Source organism: Lutjanus erythropterus, chromosome 14 (genome assembly GCF_056507025.1).
Source record: "Lutjanus erythropterus isolate fLutEry1 chromosome 14, fLutEry1.hap2, whole genome shotgun sequence".
Lineage (NCBI taxonomy): Eukaryota > Metazoa > Chordata > Actinopteri > Lutjaniformes > Lutjanidae > Lutjanus > Lutjanus erythropterus.
Window position 1 is genome coordinate 23,697,696 of NC_139330.1, and position 21,195 is coordinate 23,718,890.

General features: G+C 40.0%; 1 protein-coding gene across 2 annotated transcripts in view; it reads left to right on the forward strand.

Annotated features, from left to right (window-relative positions):
- akt3a (AKT serine/threonine kinase 3a) overlaps nt 1-21,195 on the forward strand; it is a 72,391-nt gene that overhangs the window by 40,768 nt on the left and 10,428 nt on the right. For both annotated transcript variants that reach the window (XM_084735932.1, XM_084735931.1), the window contains exons 4-10: nt 1,977-2,088; nt 8,142-8,286; nt 9,536-9,667; nt 9,855-9,920; nt 10,835-10,903; nt 13,712-13,834; nt 14,611-14,739. In XM_084735932.1, coding sequence (XP_084592058.1) covers nt 1,977-2,088; nt 8,142-8,286; nt 9,536-9,667; nt 9,855-9,920; nt 10,835-10,903; nt 13,712-13,834; nt 14,611-14,739 — 776 coding nt within the window. The remainder of the gene's footprint in view (nt 1-1,976; nt 2,089-8,141; nt 8,287-9,535; nt 9,668-9,854; nt 9,921-10,834; nt 10,904-13,711; nt 13,835-14,610; nt 14,740-21,195) is intronic.

Sequence of the window (21,195 nt, forward strand, 5' to 3'; positions counted from 1 at the left end):
AGCCTGTCGCTCACACACACACACGCGCGCGGGTGCGCGCGCTCATGCTCACACACACACACTGATGCATGCACACACATACACCCACTAAACCACTACACAGATTTCACAATTGCCTGCTGTGGCAAACAACCCAATTTAAGCTAACATTCAAACTTCAATATCACTTTTACATGTGTGTCTTTTTGTGTGGTTGTCTATGTGTGGGTGTCAGTGCTTTATTGGCATCAGCCCATAGCATGACCTTGTTTTCTGGCAGCGCAGCAGGTCATGTTCACGAGTCAGGTAGTAACTTCTTTGTGTGTGTGTGTGTGTGTGTGTGTGTGTGTGTGAATTTACATTGAAACACGGCTGTGTATATGACTCGAGCGTTGTTGTCATTAACCTTCCTGTCTAAATTTAGGCTGAGCCATGACGTGCTGTGCTGTGCCACACTTAAACAGAAAGTAATTGGAAGAAGGGATAGCTGAGGATGGGAGGTTAGAGGAAAGGAGACGAGGAAAGAGAAGAGAATGACAGGAGACAAAAGAAGAACAGAGGGGAGGAGAAAACAGAAGAGGGGAATGGAAGGTGATATATGTAGAACAAATCAGAAGTGGGGGAGATCTGAGGTCAGACAATGGATCGTTATGCTCTTTTACATCAGCTCTTGTCCCCACCAACCACAGAGACTGCTGAGGGACAATGAAGATGCATTCCCCCCACAGCGATCTCACAGCCCCATCTGGCTATGTGTGCGTACGTTTCTGCATTTGTGTACTGTATTACACATTTGTGTAATAATGGCCTACTGTATTGCCCATTTTCACAGAAATGTGTCTCTTCGGATATTCGCCAGATGCATATGTGCTGCAACGCATAAAATCCCTTGGCACAGGAAAGCACCTTTAGTTGAATCGTGTGGCTGAAGTTATTGCCTATTTTTAAACTAAATTATTTAAAACCAAGTTCTGTCTTTTCTTACTGGTACATTTAATTGCCACTTGATATTCAGCATGAATGTCTATGGTCTGTTTAAATTAAAAATAAAAAAATAAAATTCCAAAATAGTTGTGAAGCTGTGTAAAAAGTAAATAAAAACAGAATACAGTGTTTTACAAATCCATTTCAAACCATACTCAATTAAATATAGTGCAAAGACAGTATATTTAATGTTCCAACGGAATGCTTTTTATAATTATAAATTCTAAAGTTTCATAAAGTCTCTTTGCAATTTAACAAATTTATTACAAAAGCAAATTAATAGACAAATCTGTGGAAATTATTACAAAATTAAAAGTAGATATTGAAGTTTTTTGGCTCATTTAATACACCTCTATATGGGCACCATTAGTTGCACAAAGCACATCAAAACGGTACTCGATTTCATGCCATGTTCACTGTAGCATAGCTTCATCAATGGTGGCAATGGCATCAGTGATCTTTTGCTTCAGGTCGCTGATGTCCCGTATCTTGTTTCGATACACGATATCTTTAACATAATCCCATAGAAAGAAGTCCAGGGGAGTGATATCTGGTGAACCAGGTGGCCAGGGAATTGGGCAATCCCTTCCTCCCTTCATCCAACACTGTCCCTGTCACGAATGTGATGGTGGATGTCTTCCATACTTAATCCTGTAGTTTTGCTGAGTCTGCATAGCCAATTTTGTTTCAATAAACCATGATACACATTGTGCCTTTTCTTGAGGAATAGCCATTTTTAGGGGTTTATTTAACAGAACCCATTTCCTCAACAGGGTACCTGAAATACATTACAAATACAGTACAAATACAAATTAAATTAAATTAAAAACTTTGATAACCACTGAGTACATAGAACAAATCTGATTAACATATCTCATCAATTGCTTTTGTAATAATTTTTTTAAACTGTAAAGAGAGTTTACAATTCTCTTTACAGCCTCTAGCTGTACACACCTTCATTATTGTAGTTGTACTAAGAAGACAGCATTGAACATCTGGCTGTTTGTTTCCAGAATGTCAGTTGATGAAGACGGAAAGGCCGAAGCCAAACACCTTCATCATACGCTGCCTCCAGTGGACCACTGTCATCGAGAGGACCTTCCATGTGGACTCACCTGATGAGAGGTCAGTTCCCTTAAGACTTGACTGGAGTTGGTCAGTGGACAATGAGGATGTCAAGCAGTATTTCCTCTTGAATCTGTATAATGAGAGACATAGGCATAGACCTAGACATAGACATCTAGATGGTATCTGTGGTGGGGCATTGGCTTTTATGCCCCCCCCCCCCACCACCACCACCACCACCAAAAGTTGCAGTTGGGGATACAGAGACCCCCAAAATCTTGAGGGAAAACAGGAAAAAAACATGCTCAATCCTCATATATTGTGTTTGAGGGCTGACACAGCGTAAACACGACGATACTGCTGCAGCTGCAAGATGACGACAGGTTGCTCGGTGCTTCACTTCCATCGCTCATGTGGAGCAACTATTCGCTGTGATAAGTCACATGTCCAGTTTGTGGAGCTAAAGAGAGCCAAACTGTTGCATCTCTGTCTAAAATAAGACCACACTTTAGATGATCATGGTGAGGCTTGCTCTCTGCAGCTTGTTGTCCAGGTGAATCCATGCTCTGACTGGGCGTAACAGCTCATAGCAATGCGTTGATGCATGATATGCAAATAAATGTATTTTTGTAATCGATGACATCAATTAGCCCTAATGAAGATGTAAATTGTGCACTATGCTGGAGGGATAAAATGCACTGGACTGGAGTTTGCTGTGACATTTGGAATCTCAGACAATATTCCAAGTGAAAGCCAAAGCTTCAAAAACACTGGATCCATGCTTTATCCAAAATACATCTGGGTGAAATACTGCAGCATATGATGGATTTACCTTCACCAGCTGTCTGTGGCAAAAAGCACTCCTCACTGTAGAAAGATGCCAAAATCTCTTGAGGAATCCATCCGAAGCCTCACACCAAGTGAGGGAGAGATTTTTTAGATTTTTGCTTTTCAACTTTGAGTGATCATTAACTTAATTAAGCCTTTCCTTATATTGAACTACCCATCTGCTGCACCTCAGAACGTGAACAGAATATGGAATTCAGCTTGGTATCATGACTTTGACAGCACCAAATGACTTGTTTTAACAAATTTTGTTAGTTTCAAATATTATGAATTGGAAAATATCACTACCGTTCAGTCAGACAGTGACAGATGACAGTCACTAACTTCAAGTCAGGTCAAGCTGCATGCCCCATATGCAGTTGTTCATTATAATGTTAATTGATGTTGAAATGATATGATGTTCTTCTGCCTCAATAGTAATACATCAGGATAGTGAGCTGTTCCCAGGATAAAAAAAATAAATAAATCATTTTTGGGAAAAATAGGCTATTATCCCTACTCCTTACCGTATCTTACCAACTGATATTACATAGGCCAACATTTTTTGACCCCCAAATGTTCAACATAAATTAGCACCCATGGCTCTAGACATATATCTCTTGCTGAAATGAAAAATAAACTTTAAGTACAGGTAACATCTTAATACTAGTGCTGATTATTGAATGCATACTGCCTGTATTACCATAGACTTTACTGACTCTTTTTCTCTCTGTCACAGCAGCAGTTTGGATGAAAAATTGGCAAGTTAAGTTAGCTAAACCTGCCAGTTGAAACACCCAAATGTTGACTTCCTTTTTTTTTTTTTTTTTTTTTTTTTTTAAATACCTCTTGACGCTGTAGCTGTTAAACTCAATTCAGTTTCTGTTTAACTTCAGAAAAGAAAAGAAAACACAACTGAACTAAACAGCCTTTAAAAGACCATGACATAAGACTAAACATAGATAAAAAAATAAATATATCATGTAGGTAAAGGTATTATCAAGGGCAGAGGTATGAGTGAGGAGGTTTGTACTGTAGAGAGTCATGTTGTTTTTTTGGTGTGTGTGTCTAAGGGAAAGAGAGAGGGTGAGAGAGACAGAGTGGAAAGGAGACCTTTCAAGTAGCGTTGGCATAAATTCTCCAGCTGCTCAGTTCCTTTCTGAGGAGCTGAGGTGTTTATCTCCAGAAAATGAACAGCTTTGCCCAGAAGACCACAGATGCTTCTGTGCATCCTTTGAGTTTGTGTGTTTTTATGTGTGTGTGTTGCAGCTGTCTGTCCAACTTTGTCTTGTGTTATACGTTGCTTTATAATAGTTTTGCCTCTAGATAATCAAATACACATTCAGCGTTAACATAGAACTATTAACTCTCTATTGATTATTTTATAAAGTCAAGTGTATACAATATGCAAGTCTATAAGTGGACGCTCCAGATGTGTGTATGTTTTGCTTTAGAAGTGTGTGCTTCATTGAAGTCTAAGTGGGTTGGAAAGAAGCGTGTGTGTGCCACAACTGGGTGTCTGTGCTTCTGTGTGTGTGTGTGTTACTGTATTTGTTGTACTGTACCAGTGCTGGCAGGGTTCCAGCTACCACAGCCCCAGCAGTGAGCAGAGAGGGTGGCACGTGTTGGCATGGTGCCCGACTGTAGGCAGGCCCATTATCTCTCATTAGCAAAAAAAAAAAACTCATTATACAAAAAACACTCTAACCAAGAGAGAGAGCATTTATCTGCTGCCTGACCTTGAGAGAGTTCCCATTGCTTTTCATGTGTGCTGCACACACACATGCACGTTATGGGTGCCACAAATTGAGTGCTCCATTGTCGAAGATGAAGTATAACTTGAGTTTGCCCTTGTTTTGGAGTGTGTAGGGTACACTTAGAAGTCGTTGCAGTAGAAAGGGATTCAGATCTTAAAAAACAGACTCACGCACTGCTCTGTTTAGGTTCAGATGGAGTGTTCTTCCAGATCCCACAAGGAAACATATGGGCATCTAACTCAAATCAAAACAAAAGACACAGGGGTGATCGTTTGGGTGTCAAACAGGTTTCATTATCATGATCTCCTCACAGTTCACACAGGGTAAGTGTATTTGAAAGTGCACACTCGTAAATCCCGACTTGTTGCTCTGGAGTCCTGAGGATTTCTGAATGTTTGAATATCATCTTTAGTTCACCTCAGTTAGAGCTCTGTCATGTTTTCTGCTAACATGTAACCCTTGCATGAAGCACTGGATTAACACTGTTTGAGTGAAGATCAGTTCAGAAGCAAAGTTCAAAGGAGAATGCTTTCTGATCTGATTTTATTTCTTAGGAGACAACATTTTTAGCCTTTTTAAAATCTGAAATATTGTTGATAAGCAAAATGATTATCTTAATATGAAATTAACCAGATTTACAATTTCAGGACACAAATGAAATCTTAGAAATAACTACCTCTGTTTTTTGCTTCTCTTCTCTTCTCTTCTCTTCTCTTCTCTTCTCTTCTCTTCTCTTCTCTTCTCTTCTCTTCTCTTCTCTTCTCTTCTCTATCAGAGCAGAGAGAAGCTTGGCCCTGTGTATAAACAATTATATTCATCATCGTTAAGTACAGTTAACGTGTCTGCACATCCTGATGCATGGCTAGCCTTCTGCTACAGATGATGATTATACACACACCGATATATACGTACATAAACACACACATTTTCTCTCAACAGATGTTGAACAACACCACTAATGGAAAGTCAATGGGGAGGAACAATGTTAGCAAACAACAATGTATTGTTTCCCCTATGCATGGGTGTGCGTTTGTGCACAAACCCTCTCACACATACACACACACTCACACATGCACAGACTGGTAGGCATTAGTTCTGCTCCATGATCATTGCTCATTTGGTTGATTCTCTAGTTGACCATGTTTCCTCTCTGCTGAACAAATAGGTGTTTATGTTAATTGAAAACACTTTAGCGCCTTTAAAAACCTGGTTAAATAAGTGCACTCACCATCCTATTGGAGAATCTGTAACTGATACATTTGACACCTGTAATGTATTGTTACCTGGAATCTTTTCAATTGTGCATTATTGTATGTACGTATGTATTATACTGTTCCATCAGTAAGCACTTTAAAGTTGGACCAACACTAGGTACAACACTTGGGCAGTAACAACAACAACAATAACAGGAACAGTTGTACAATATCCTGTTCTATAAAATTAAAGCCTGATGCCTTTGCTTCAAATCTTTGAATGTTCAATTTTTGTTGAGACTTTATTGGAATGATGTTGAAGCAGTGAGTTAAAAGCAGATATGTGAAATCAGTTCAGATGAGTTGGATTTCAGTCACAAATTTGATGACTTTAACCTGGAAGACTTGCAACTCCAGTTGGACTTAAACACCAGTGACATTTGACTTCACTTGGACTTTAGCCTTTTGACTTGAAAATACTTGATACCTTCCCTGAAGCTCAAAGATTTAAAGTACATTATTCCAAAAGTGTGCCATTAATCCATTCATTTCACTTAATTTCTGGAATCAACTGGTGCTTGTTCATTCCCAACAAGTTGACATTTAAGGCCCCAGATGCACTTTGAACCAATCCCAACAGCATCCAGCAACATTTTGTTACTGAGCTCTAGTTGGAAAGAATAATATCTAAGATAATTTTGTTCACATACAAAACCTATGAGGTGGTCCTCAAAAAATGAATTGCAGTACGCAAAACGTGCAGATCAAAAAGTTATGGAGATGCAACAACTTACAACTTCATTCAACATTTGAAATCACATAAAGAAGTAAGTTGAATCTCTGCTGTTAAAAATGCATTACATTTGGTAAAGAGCACTTAATGACTTCTTTAAGACTCAAATCTCAAAGTTTAGGTATTGGGATTTGACTTGGGACTAGAGGTCAAAGACTTGAGACTTACTTGTGACTTGCAAAACAATGACCTGGTTAAAGGCAAACAACATAGCTAGGGCTCCAAGTAATGATGACTTTCTTTTTTTTTTTTTTTTTTTTATTTACTTTTTGACATTCAGTGACAGTAGTCACTAGTCAGTGAGTAGTATGTACATCTACTTCAATTATTAGTCACAGAGTAGCAGCCTGAATGTCCTTTTTTTTCCTAGGACAAAAAGAACAAAAATAAAGAAATACATAACAAGAACATTAACACATAGGGAGTAGGATTTGGTTACTGCTACATACAGACAGTGTATTATCTAAGGTTAGCAGTGTCAAAGTCCGGCCTGCGTGGTATTATATAGTCCATCCATTTCTTCCAACGTGAGACAAATAGGTCCCACTTGTAATTCACATCTGCTGTCATTCTCTCCATCCTGCAAATGTCCATTGTGATGTCCATCCACATGTTCAAAGTTGGGCTCACACGTGAAGGACATTTTTTTCGTAAGGGCATTTTTGCCTGCCACCAACAAAATACTAAACAGATATTTGTCTCTCTTTGGCCATCTATCGGGCATGAGTCCAAAAAAATAAAATTTTACTTTCCAGAGGCAAGTGACTTCCAAAAATTTCTTGTATGTCATTATGTATTCTCTTCCAGTACATTTTAATAACATGACGGTCCCAAAAAACATGATAATAATTTGCATTTGTATTTCCACAATTTCTTCAGCAAGCTGGGGAGGGAAGGTGTAATGAAATATCTTATCAGGCTTTTCCAGCCAAACTCCCTTCGACTCTGTGAGCTGCTACATTTCCATTGATATACCCATATTGTTATCCACTCTTCCTTCGTTATATCTATTCCTCCCTCTTTTTCCCATTTTTTTTTAGTATATAGGGTTGAGTGTGTTTTCATGTTTATAAGCCCTTTATATAGACCTGAAATAATACCTCTATCTTTATTTGAACCATATGCCCTTTAATGATGACTTTAACAATTATTTTCTCAAATCATTGTGTACACAAAATGTCAGGAAATAGTGTAAAATGTCTGTTACATTTTTCCTGAGCCCAAGACGATTGCGTATTTAGCTTTTTATTTATTTTTTTTATTTGGCCACCAGTCCAACCCCCAGTAATATTCAGCTTATCATTTTATTTGACCTAAAAGTAATGAAAAATCAAGTCCTCAGAAGTGTTTGCTACTTTTGCCTGAAAATTACTCAAATGATCAATCGATTTTCAGAATGATTGCAGATGCTGAAATGAGTAATTGTTGAGCATGAACTTCCAAACATGGAAGAAGAATGGATTTCATTTCATCCAATTAAACTGTAATGGCTGTCAGTAGATATCCGTGCATCCCTAAACTTGTTGTTGTATGTTGTGAATTTAGAGATGAGTGGACAGAGGCCATCCAGATGGTGGCTGACAAGCTGCAGAGACAAGAGGAGGAAAGGATCCAGTGCAGCCCCACCTCCAACATCGACAACATGGTCGAGGAAGAGATGGACATCTCCACCACACACCACAAACGCAAGGTAACATGTGACATAGACACAGACGTACAAACACATACTCATTCTCACGCACTCTACAATCAAAATACAGAAATGATTCCAGCTGTTCATTGTCATGTAATGGGTTATTATCTTTGACTGCTTGCAATTTTAAAAATGGTCCTCTCGGTCACAGGTTTGTGCCAACATGAAATAGCCCCTGTGACAACAAAGGTGTAAATTGGTTTTTGCAAATTAAAGTGCTCTGGCAAATAAAAGCAGTCATGCAAAATAACTTTTGTAAATATGATTGGTATCAAAGGCAAAGGCCACATATGGAGAATTCATATAGTAGATACAACAAGGAAACGAAACACTCTAAATTACAGCTAGAGGCCACTGTAGCCTCCAATGCTCTTTACACCCCACACTATAAAGGTTTTGCAGCATGTAATTTTCAGATCAACAAAAATGATCATACTTTTGCTCTGTCTGATGTAGAGCAGGGTATTAAAAATTTTTTGGCACTAGGCTTGAGTGAAAATTTTCCAACCAGGTATTCCCAATATATTTCCGCAGGTTTGTGTGCAGCAACTTTGCTGTTTCACAAGCACTCTGCTTTTTAGTCTAATAAATAAACAAAATAAACTATACACACATGTTCTATATTTTAACAGAAAAATACAGCTGTACGCCCTCTGAATTTTCTCTCTTTCACTCTTTAACCAAAGCAAGAGTAAATTAATTCAAAACCTCACCTGGCCTCTTGTGTTACTGGGTTAGTTCGCGGAATTAGAGTTTGTCTCATAGCAGCAATTTTCACTCATTCTTTGGAGGCAGATCATTAAATTAGCCAAATAAAATAAAAATTCCAACAACAAAGAAACAAAAAGCAACAGGTGATGAACTCAGCCTATTACATATATATTCGTTCACATTTGCCCAACACGATTTGGTATTTAATGAGGTGTAGCACTAAGTAAGTAGAGAAAGTTGACATCAGATATTTCAGAGATGAATAATCTTGTTGATTTGATCAGATGGTTCCTGATTGAAATCAAAATTTGGGTAATTTTATTTTTTATTTCTGCAGTGTTATTGCTGGCTTGTAAACAACATTTAACATTTCAGAATTCTTTTGTTAAAGGAAAAAATGGTTTTGTAGAAAACAAAATTGTATTCCTCAAATCAAGATATCAATGAAAAAAAGTATCCAAACTTGGTACAACTCTTCAACATTAAGCATAAATGAATCACTGGCACTGTTCCTCCTGTGTTTTCTTCCCCAAAGACAATGAGTGACTTTGACTACCTGAAGCTGCTGGGAAAGGGAACATTTGGTAAAGTGATTCTTGTCCGAGAAAAGGCCAGCGGGAAATACTATGCCATGAAAATCCTTAAAAAAGAAGTCATCATAGCCAAGGTGAGTCTGGTCGAGACTGTTCAATCTTTCTATCTTTTTTTTTTTTTTTACTGTATTTTAAATCAACCACAGGGAACTGAAGTTCACGGCACTATCTGTCAGTATCTGATGTTTTAATGCATTTCATGAAGTGCTCCTCCACTGTCTCCTTATGTAGTTGTTTGATTGAAAATGTTCATCTGTGCAGGATGAGGTGGCTCACACACTCACAGAGAGCAGAGTATTGAAAAACACCAGACACCCTTTTCTCACCGTAAGTACACCAAACAAATGGTTTTAAGTCAGACATATGTGCATATGCAAATGTACTGACATCTGTAAGAGTGCATGTCACACACACACACACACACACACAGAGCATATTGATCCCATACATACCCCAGTCTCTCGAGGCTAATTATGAGTTAGACACCGAATTGTTGTACCTTAACGAACCACATCTGTTAGTTTTACACTCTGTCTTTGATGTACACATACACATATTAGCTGCAGCTCATTTCTGTCACACTGGCTGTAAACACACACACTTGAATGTTCACACACACACAGTTGTGAGAGCAATTACAGTTCACATCTGAGTTTACCCCTGTCACACCTGCAGCCACAAAGACTCCAACCAACTGTTCTTTTGTTTAGCAGCTTTTTCCCTCCAAAGAGAAGAGACACACACCTACTTGCTTTGAATAAGCAAATACAGGCATAAACTGTTTGAAGCTATGAATGATCACGTTTTGTTGCTCCTGCTGTTTTAGCTAGAATGGGACCAGACACCTTGCTGCGTACAAAAACGTTCACTCATTCACTTCAGTGTGCTCTGCATGTAGAGAATGAATACATAACTCATTATCTTGCAAAGTTGGAAACAGTATTTTATACCATTCAAGTCGTCTCTGTGCAGCTGGTTATGCCTGTGCTGTTACAGTAATTGTCAATAAATACATAATGGTATATGGTAGTTAGTACTTGATTAGTAACAATCACTTGTATACTACTTTTTCCACTGGGATAATTTGAATCAGTTATACACTTTTTACACATTTAATACATTTAATAATACTGATGAAACTGTTAAATGGGGCTATGTTTGTGACACACATGAGTTGTTGACAAGTTCAGTTATGAAAAATGTGTTTATGTTGATCTGTGTCTGTGTGTTTCTCATTTCAGTCATTGAAATATTCATTCCAGACTAAAGACCGCCTCTGTTTCGTCATGGAGTATGTGAATGGAGGAGAGGTAAGACATATACAGACACACACTTTGATGTTGGTTGTGCTATATGTGGTTTCCCATCTTTAAACAGTCAGTTGAACCACAAATCCACCACACTAACTGACAGCGATTAGGCGCACCACCTATTCTGCTGAAAGCTCAACTGTCTGAGTTTCAGCACAGCCTGTGTTGAAAAACAGGAAGCAGAAAATTGGTTATGGCTACATCTTTAAAAGTATTTAAAATCAGTATTTATAACGATACAGTTCTTTGCTCTTTTCTCTCAGTGTTGATAAGTAAATATTTAACTGAAATAATAATAATTTATCAGAGGTCATTAGAAATAAATACAGAAAATGTTCGAGCTTTGTAAGTCTGACAATACCATACAATATTTATGTTTTTTTTTTTTAGTAATCAGAGCAAATAAAAAAACAGACATGGAGTTTAAATTCCATGCATTTGTCTGACCTAATTTAACAGGTGTTACACCATATTTGATGAACACATTAACCATATCTCGTACTTAGTCACGTGTGTTGATCAGAGTTGTAATTAAAAGTTTGGGTGGCCCACATAAGATTTTCAGTTTCAAATTGGGCTGTGGCAATCTTACATTTGGGAATTACTGCTGCATCGTAATTTGTTGTTAAAGGGATAGTTCACCCAAAAATGAAAATTCAGTCATTATCTACTCACCCTCATACTGATTGAGGGTCGGATTTATTTTGTTAGTCCACAAAACACTGTTGGAGTTTCATGGGAAAACAATGTAAGTGAATGGTGTCCAGTTCATCATTGTGTGGTCAAACTTTTAACATCAAAACGTTATTTTCCCAAGCCCTCCTAAAAAAATTTCCCCACATGACTTAACACAGGTTTCTACATGATGATATTGCTACATGTAAACTCCTTTGGTTGAAGGAGGGAGGGGATCAGCGCTGTAACATGCGTCACTGCTTTTTGCTAACGACTGACTGGGTGTTTCAACTTGAAAAACCAGAAGAATGCAGATGGAGTTGCCTTTTAAAGAACCTCACAAATAATAAAACAGGATGAACTTTATTTAAATTTAATTTAAATAAAAAATGATCAGGAAACATCTGGTGGGCCAAATTGAACCTCATTGTGGGCCAGCTTTGGCCCACAGGCCCCACAGTGGGCAGACTTGTCCTAAACACGTGTCTTGGTTTATAAATGTCTCTCACAGATAAATACACAATGTTTACATGCGTAATATGGTGTAATTGGAGGCTTGTGAGTCTGCGACAGTAATGCAGGAAAGGAACGTTAATACATGCAAACATTCAAGAAGTGGCTGAAGTTAGACTGTTCGATTGCTTTCTAACACAGTTAATTTGCCAACCAACTGGAGTCTTGGTTGTATTCTCGTCTCTCCCTTCTATTTCATCCCTCTCCTGCTTGTGTCTATTTATGAACACACCTATGGGGCAGATATAGCCAGGATGACAGTCGGAGATGAAATGAGTTTGGATTCCCCCACTTCTCCACTTCTCAGATTTTTAATCGGGCCGTTTTTTTGCAATCTTGGTTCATTCCCTCAGTGTAACTGTCACCTGCTCCCCTCCCAGTTAGTTAGGCAGTTCAGCCAACGCCAGGCCTGAGCAAACACACACACTGGAAACACCAGCAAACACACTCATACTTAGACAACACACACAGCAAATTTTTACCTCAACGGACAAATTGTGACCAAACATGCCTCACAAACAGACACACACACACACACAACCCATTACAAACCTGCCACAGTCACAGCTGCCAGTACACTGATGAAGGCCCACCTGTCGTGTTACCCCATCTCACTGCACCCCCACCACACGCACACACACACACACACACACACACACACACACACACACACACACACACACATTACACACGGACACCATTTGAGCAAGGTGGTCTGTGAGCATCACTCCAGCGGCCATATGCAAACCTCCCTGAACAATTAATGGGGAGATGTGTGCCCCTTGGCCTCATGGGTAATTTGTAGGACTTGACTGGTGCGCCACAGAAGGCTGGTGTCATTTTGGTGCCACATGTGTAGCTGTGTGACAGTGATAACTTGACAACTGATGGCTGGGGAGAGAAGGGAATGTGAGGTGAACGATAAAAAAGCAAGACGGAGGAGAAACAGGAGGTCAGACCACCTGGGGAAAAAAAAAGACTTGCATCGTCTTTAAAGTATGAAAATGAACTTCTTGCCAAAAACAGAGAGGGATGGATATGAGAATGGACTAAATGAAGATGGAGGCTCAGGGGGCAAGGCCAGTTAGGCCACTAATGAGTGCTGCACTGGAGGCTGTTGGGATGGGAGAGATTGGGTGTGGAGGGGGGGGGGGCGTTGGTGGTGTTGGCGGTGGCGGCAGCGGCGGTCGGCGTGTCTTTAACTAGACTGGTGTATTGATTAAACCCTTGATTTGGCCCCCATCGCCGAACTCCACGCCAGCACCGTGCCAACCTAGCCCAGAGGGTAACGTGGAAGAGGTATGCGAATGTGTGTGTGTGTGTGCGCGGCGAGGGGGGGCCGCTAGATGAGGCGCCAGCTGCCGAGTGCCTCCACCCGCCCTCCTCCGAGACACCCCCCACCCAGCCCCTCTCCACGCACTCCCCTCACACACACACCCTCCCCTCCACTATCTATCATCTCAATATGGTGCGGGCAGCCAGTTTGTGTTGTGCTAATTTCCTCCAATAAATCAGTAATTATTGCTGTGCCGTCCCTGCTGTCTCTCCCCTCTTTCTCTCCCCCGCCCTCTCCCTCTTTCCCTCTCACCCTCTCTCTCTTCCTCCTTCCTTCTCCCGCAGCTGTTTTTCCATTTGTCCAGAGAGCGGGTGTTCTCAGAGGAGCGCACGCGCTTCTACGGCGCTGAGATCGTCTCAGCTCTCGACTACCTGCATTCAGCCAAGATTGTGTACCGGGACCTCAAGGTAAACACAAACAGAGATGGGAGGCTGGATGGGAGTGAACAGATATTTGAGAGGAAACTTTTTCTGTTTTTTTTTTTTTAGCTCCCCTCCTACCTCTTGTGTTCAAGAGTTATTTATTTATTTTTTCATCCAGGAGGAGAGGAGTGGTTCAGGATGTGTGGTAATTAAAGAGAGGGACAGGGACAAGCTCACACAGACATAAAGCAGTAAAGAAGCGTGGGAGGCAGGCAGGGATGCAGGGAGGGAGGAGGGAAGGAGGGGGGATGCTGATGCCACAGAGGTAGAGAGGTAGATGGCTCTGTCTGAGCGTCTGCCTGGCAGCCTTGGCCCCAGCCCTGCTCACAGCATCCAAGAAAACAGAAAGGAGAAAAAGCAGACTGAGAGCGAGAAAAACACTTCAGCCATTAAAATTAAAAGGTTGAGTGGCTTCACTACTTGCCTGAAGTTTATTTCCCTCCTCTACTCCGAGTTTGTGTGTCTGAGTGTGTGCACCGCCGCTATGTGGGGTAAAGGCAATATGGTTTTCTTTACCCGTCTGCCATTGTTCTGCTCTTCAGAGGAAAGTATTTGAGTCAATTCACAAAGCAGTAAAGTATTGTGTGGATTTTCTGTCATTATGAGAATTAAATATTATTTCAAACCTTTGACAAAAAATCTCTCGAGATGAATTCAAGCCAGTTCTCTTCTTCATGTAACTCCAAGAAATGCAATGTCAGAATTACAGTTTGGTGAAAGTTGCATTGTGGGAATTGCTGTGTATTTTGTTTCCCTTCCAGTTGGAAAACCTCATGCTGGACAAAGATGGCCACATGAAGATCACAGATTTTGGCCTCTGCAAGGAGGGCATCACAGACGCTGCTACCATGAAGACCTTCTGTGGCACACCAGAGTACCTCGCACCTGAGGTAACTTTCTCATTTTTTTTGTTATTGCTTTCTTTCTTCTCTGGTTTTGTTTAGATTTAATTGTTTATTTTTTTCTGTTTTTCTTTCTCTCAAGCCTTGAATATCTACACCCTCTTTCTCTTACTCTTTTTTTTGTCTTCTTAAGATGTTTCTTTGATGACTTGAAGTAATTTATGATCAGTGTTTTTACATCTTTCCACTTTGTCACCCTCTTCCTTCTTGCTGTGTTTTTTACTCACCAAGCAGCAAGTTACAGTAAAAATGCTTCTTTGGTGTCTAACTTTACAAACAACCAAAAGTAGGGTATGAAGCATAATGTGAAACATAATGTCACGGCATCTTCTACTACTACTGTTAGATGGAACACATCTATGTGGCTTGACAATCCTCAGAGAAGTAAGAGGAACAAATAGAAACTCGTTGGCCAGCGTGTATGTGTTGCAATGCCAGCTGCTTTTTTGTTCCTTTTATTCAGTGTTAAATATGAGCATCAACTTAAAGGTTACATTTCTCAGAATCAGTTCACATTACTGTCACTACTACAGGATGTATTTTGTACTGTATGGCAGTTTCATGCATCATATACAAGTACAAATATCATCATGTAGCAGTCATCCACAGTGGTGAAATGTAACTACGTTTAAGTTTAATTTACTAAAGTACTGCACTTAGGTACAAATCTGAAATAGTATTTCCATTTTGTGCAACTTTATACTTACACTCCACAACATCTCAGAGGCAAATATTGTACTTTTCACTCCACTACATTTGTCTGACAGCTTTAGTTACTAATTACTTTTCAGATTAAGTTTTTTCATACCCTTTTTTTCCAGTGAAAACATGTATCTAAAAAAAATCATTTTAAATATGAATTTTCCTAATGAAATTAAGGATTAAGTGTTCCTTCATGGGTTGAGAAAATTCTCCCATTTCTTAAGCTAAATAAACAATTTAAAAGCCCTCTTAGATTAGCTGTAAAATGCACAATAAAGCTGAAGCTGTTTTTCTGAAACCATGAAGTTTTATTTTTTTGAGATACATAGTTTTCACAGGAGAATCATAAAAACTCTCTCTCTCTCTCTCTCTCTCTCTCTCTCTCTCTCTCTCTCTGTCTCTCTGTGTATATATATATATATATTATTTTTTTTTTTTTTTTTTTTTTTTTTAAGTACATTTTGCTGATAATATATGTACTTAAGTCAGGATTTTAATGCAGGACTTTTACTTGCAGGAGAGTTTCTACAGTGTGTTATTAGTAAACAGTAAAGGATCTGAATATGTCCTCCACCACTGTTTATCCATGACTCATTTACTCAAATCAACCTAAATATTTGTTAATCACAAAACAAACTGATACAATATAAAATCAACATCAAACTTGAGTTTCAGTCTGTGGCCAATTGATGATAGATTAATCGATAAACTGTCAACTATTTTGATAATCAGTTAATGAGTCTGAATATTTTTTCTAAAGAAAAAAAGTCAAAATTCTCTCATTTCAGCTAATTAAATGTGAATATTTTCTGGTTTCTTTAGTCCTTGCCAGTAAGCAGAATATCTTTGGCTTATGGACAAAGCAAGACACAAGGACATCACCTTGGGTTTTGGGAAACACAGATTGACATTTTTCACTCATATTTGACATTTTGTACAAAAAACAACTAATTGATCAGTCAAGAAAATAATGGCAAGATTAATCGACAAGGAAAATAATTGTTAGTTGCAGCCCTAGTTGAAGCTTTATAAATCACATGAATCAGTTGATAAATGACAGAAAATTCAGGGAGTGTATGTTAAGTTCAGTGAACTGAGCAGCTTGACTGAGGCTGTGTAGTACATAAAAGCATCTGTGGAATACACACATACACCAGACCTCTAAGTCATGAAGTGATGATCCAGGTATTCTCTCACAACCCCTTACCCATAATACCCTGCACTTTGTAAGGACTCTGATGTTTGAAACCTTCTTATAGTGGAATTTCTGTATGTACATTTCATTCGCGGATTTCAAAGCGAACACTTTCCATAATATCAAGATGAACAGTAAATATGCAGCTCATGCGTGTGAATGAGAGTGTTTGTTGAATTCAGTATACAAGCACACACACACACGCACAACTACATTCTTGTAATAGTTTTTTTTTTTTTGCAGCCATCCGCTGTCCAGCCATCAGCGCTGCCTCACTTGGAGGCCAGCAGATCAACTGGCGAGAGCGTTGCAGGACTGTGGGTGGTGGAGACAGAGCGATGTAGATGTGGAGATGAAGGCAGGAGGGGAGAGGCATAGTGTATATCCCACTTGAAAAAGTATGGAGGACAATTTGGCGCAGCATTTTGTGCTTTTTTTTAGAGTCCCTTCCTTTGCGTGCCAAAAGCTGATTGGAGGCTGTTGGTTATTTTTCACAGGATGTGCGTCTGTGTGCATTTATGTGTGTGTGTGCACGCGTGTGTGCCGTGTGTGTGATTGCAGTAGAAAGTGCGGGCTAAAGCGAGGCAGATGGCGGCAGATGGGCGAGGTTGGAGGAAGGTGCTCGGAAAAAACCTGGAAATCTACACCACCGCCGCCGCCACTCACCCGCCCGCACGCTCTGCTCGCCCGCCCGCGTGTAAAAATAACACAGTTTGCTCGGAGCCAAGTTACAGAGATGCAAAGTAGCCGGGATTAAAAAGAGAAAGGGGGAGGTGGGGGTTGAAGACAGAGGAAGATGAGAAGGGAGAGAAAATATTTCAGGGTTACAGGAGTGAAATTCAGACAGTTCCCGTGTTTGCCGTCAGTGAAAAGGGCAGATATGAAGTGAATAAAGAGGGTTTGTGTCTGCTGCTGTGTGCCTCAAGGAACTCACACACAAATACTTCAGCAGTACAACGGTGTAAAGTGAATAATTCTCCAGTCAACCTGTAAAGCATGAGACTGAAGTGTTATTGTTTGTTTCAAGGAGAGTCAAAAATAAAAAAAAAAAGATTAATGTGGGGATTAATGAACAATAAGCAGTGTACGGTCCTTGTAAAGGGATGGAACAGGATCAGAGAAAACACATGGAGAGTGTTTTTCTCTGTTTTCTCATATTTTGTGTTTGACACATTTCCTTGTGGCTATTTGTTGTTGTTTTTCAAGTGTTGAAGGGGATGGATTTGGGCTTTTTTCCATTTATTTGTGTGTGTTTGTTTTTATTTTGGTAATATGTTGTATATGTTGGGCATTGTGATTTTTTTTTTACTGTAACTGTAAATGTCTCACAAACATAGCAGCACAGTGAGCCATTAGTAAAACACAGCAGAATGTCAAAACAGTGTCAACATAAACCGATTTCCAAATGATGACACTTTGAAGATGGAAGGTCTCTGCGTGACACCAACAATATGTGAGTGTATGTTCACTGTGCCGAGTGTATGTGGTGTGTGTGTGTGTGTGTGTTTGTGTTCTCTGTAGCCTGCTGGGTATCTGGGCTGGTACAGCCACAGGCTGTGTGTGCCCGTCCCGTCCCATCTAGTCCTGTCCAGGCTGCCAAAGCCCCCGTCCCGCGAGCAGCATCTCACTGCCACATGGCTGCTCCAACAGGGACCAGGACAGGACAAGACCTTCTCCCTCAGAGCTCTTCTCTTCTTTTGTATTCCTCTCCTCTCCTCTCCTCTCCTCTCCTCTCCTCTCCTCTCCTCTCCTCTCCTCGCCTCGCCTCGCCCCTCCTCTCCTCTCCGCTCCCCTCCCTTCCCCTCCTGCTGGTTTATCTAATTTGTTACTTCTTCTGTCTTGTCCTATTTATTTGTCCTGTCTCTTTCTAAAATATACACACATAACCACCCCTACTACACACACACACACTCCCTTGCCTCCATGCCTAGGGCTGTGGGGCAGCATTCTGGCTCTGTGTGGATTAATCTGCTCCCTGCCTGCAACCGAGCTGCCACCACTTTCTTTGGTCCCAGGACACACACAAGCACACACACAGACACACAGACATCTTCTTACACTAACACACACATACATATACATGCCCAACTGGACAGCTTACATTTGTATACATTTCTGTAGCGTATTGTACAAAGACTCAACACACAGCCCTGTAGATCAGCATCGAAAACAGCCTTGTAAGCTGTTCTGAATTTCATAAACAGCACACTGTATATATGTATGTGTGTGTGTGTGTGTGTGTGTGTGTGTGTGTGTGTGTGTGTGTGTGTGTGTGTGTCCCTCCTCAAGGTGCAGGCACTGAAACAGCACCAAACATCTCCTAGTTTGCCTCACTCTCAAAACTTTATGAATTTGATGAGGGCGGATAAATATTCCATCTGCTGGGTGTGTGTGTGAGCGTGTGTGTGTGCCTGACAGTCTCCCAGCAGTCTAAGCCAGTGTTATCCCTCCAGCCGTACCAATCAATAGTATATCTGGAGCTGGCGGCGTGCTCAGTTCCCCCAGCTCTTCTCTGCAGCTGCCAACAGGGTGACCAGCTTAATTCTCACACAAACACACACACACACACTCACACATAAAATAACTCTAATAACTCTCTTATTCACTTCCACGCACATGTTGACTTGCCCACACTGAAGCAGCCGCCTGCATCATTAGCAGTTTAGTGTCGAGTGTGTGAGCTCAGTCAGTTAATGATCGGCTTTTCTGTGCTATTGAGCTGTTTTGGAGATACACAGGCAGCTGTTTGGTATTTAGCTTTCACCTGGTCTCACTGCGTAGTGGCATTTAACATCATTTACAGTTGAGCTTGTATGACAAAACCTTATCTGAACCTTCATCTGACATTTAAATGTTAAGACCTGCCTGCCTTTACAACCCTTCATTATGACTGTAAATCATAGCAACTGTCTCACGTAATTGTGGACTTTGAGATGCAGGATTCCTGATCTGCAGTATCAAGATAACCCTTAATACTTGTGATGGACTGAAACAGAAAATTTTTGGCTATTGAGTGACAGATTCAATAGACATTTTGTTTAAGTCAGGGGTTTTAGACCCCTCGCCCCCTCCCTCTGGCCTATGACATAGTGTCAAAAAAAATAATATATTGCGTCCTGCAAAATCATTTAATTTAATTATTTTTTCTAGTTGTTTCATAACAATTTAAATTAGCCTTTAAATTGTATACAATGGAAACACAATTCAGTTTTTAAAAAGTATCGTATTTTTGTTTTTCTGAAGGATCGCATGTTGTAATTTGCTGATATTCTACATCCAGAGGAGCTTGTTTAACATTTCTCTATCAGCAGAGCAGATTAGCAAGTTATCAAGTGACATTTATGATTGGTAACACGACAAAGCTTGAGTTTTCACCCCATAATCTGTGGCATTTGGTTAAAACACAGACCAAAGACCAACAATTCTCAGCTAGCCATTTTCATCAGTAGTAGTAGTAGTAACAACCAATTCAAAGTAATGAGTTTGTGTCCCATGTATGGCTAACTAATGTACATACAAATTTACAGAAACTGCTTGTTTTGTTTTGTTTTGTCTTTGTTTATGACGAAAATATTTTAGTAAGGGAAACAAAAAAGTACATTTTCAGAAATCTTGTGCTTTCTTGCACCACTTGAACGTTGCAGTAGTGCCCCTGTGAGATAACAACTTCATGGTGGCCCCAAGCCAATTTGACTTTGCTCGACTGTTGTCAGATGGCTGTTTAATACAAATGTTCGATGATTTGTTCCTTTTTTTCCCCCCAAGTTTGGTGCCACACTAAACTCTTATATCTGCCTACACAACCAAGTGACCAAGACTCACAATTTAATGCCTTGGTCTGTGGTGATTTTGAGACTCAGTGTGTAAAGTTTGCAGCCTGTTACACTGTTGGATCACCACTTGATTCACCTTGTCTCATCCGTTAACCATCAGCAAATGTTGTCATTTTGAATAAGTGCAACAGATAATGTAAAACTAGATTTATGATTCTCCTTACACTCTCACTGAAAAAGAATAGAAAAGACACAAAGAATCTCAGATGAATGCGGGGTCTCCGACTCATGATTTGAACCTTCAGCTGTCAAGGGACAGTCCTACTTTGTTGGTTATGTATTTTCATCATATTGTCATTCTGCAGTTTGGGTAAACAGGTCAAACAATTTTAATTGACCTGTTCTGTTTACATATTTATGACACTTGTATGTTTTTATATTATGCAGTTTACTTTATAGTTTTAAGATGTAATGTATGGTAGTTGCATCAAAAACCTATTTTGTGCGAGTATGCTTGTGCATGTTTGCGTCCATGTATTTAGCCTGTCTGTTAGCTCACGTCCACCCGGCCTGGTCCATTATTAACAGTGAGTGAGATGTTATTATTATTGGCGAGATGTACAACATATGCTGTTCTGGCTGCTCTCCAGTCCTGCCTGTCTGTCTGTCAGTCACACACACACACACATCCACACATGTACACTCATCATGTTAATAAGCTTATTATGTTGATGAGGGCCTCAACAGTACCTGAAATACTCCTGCATCTGCCTC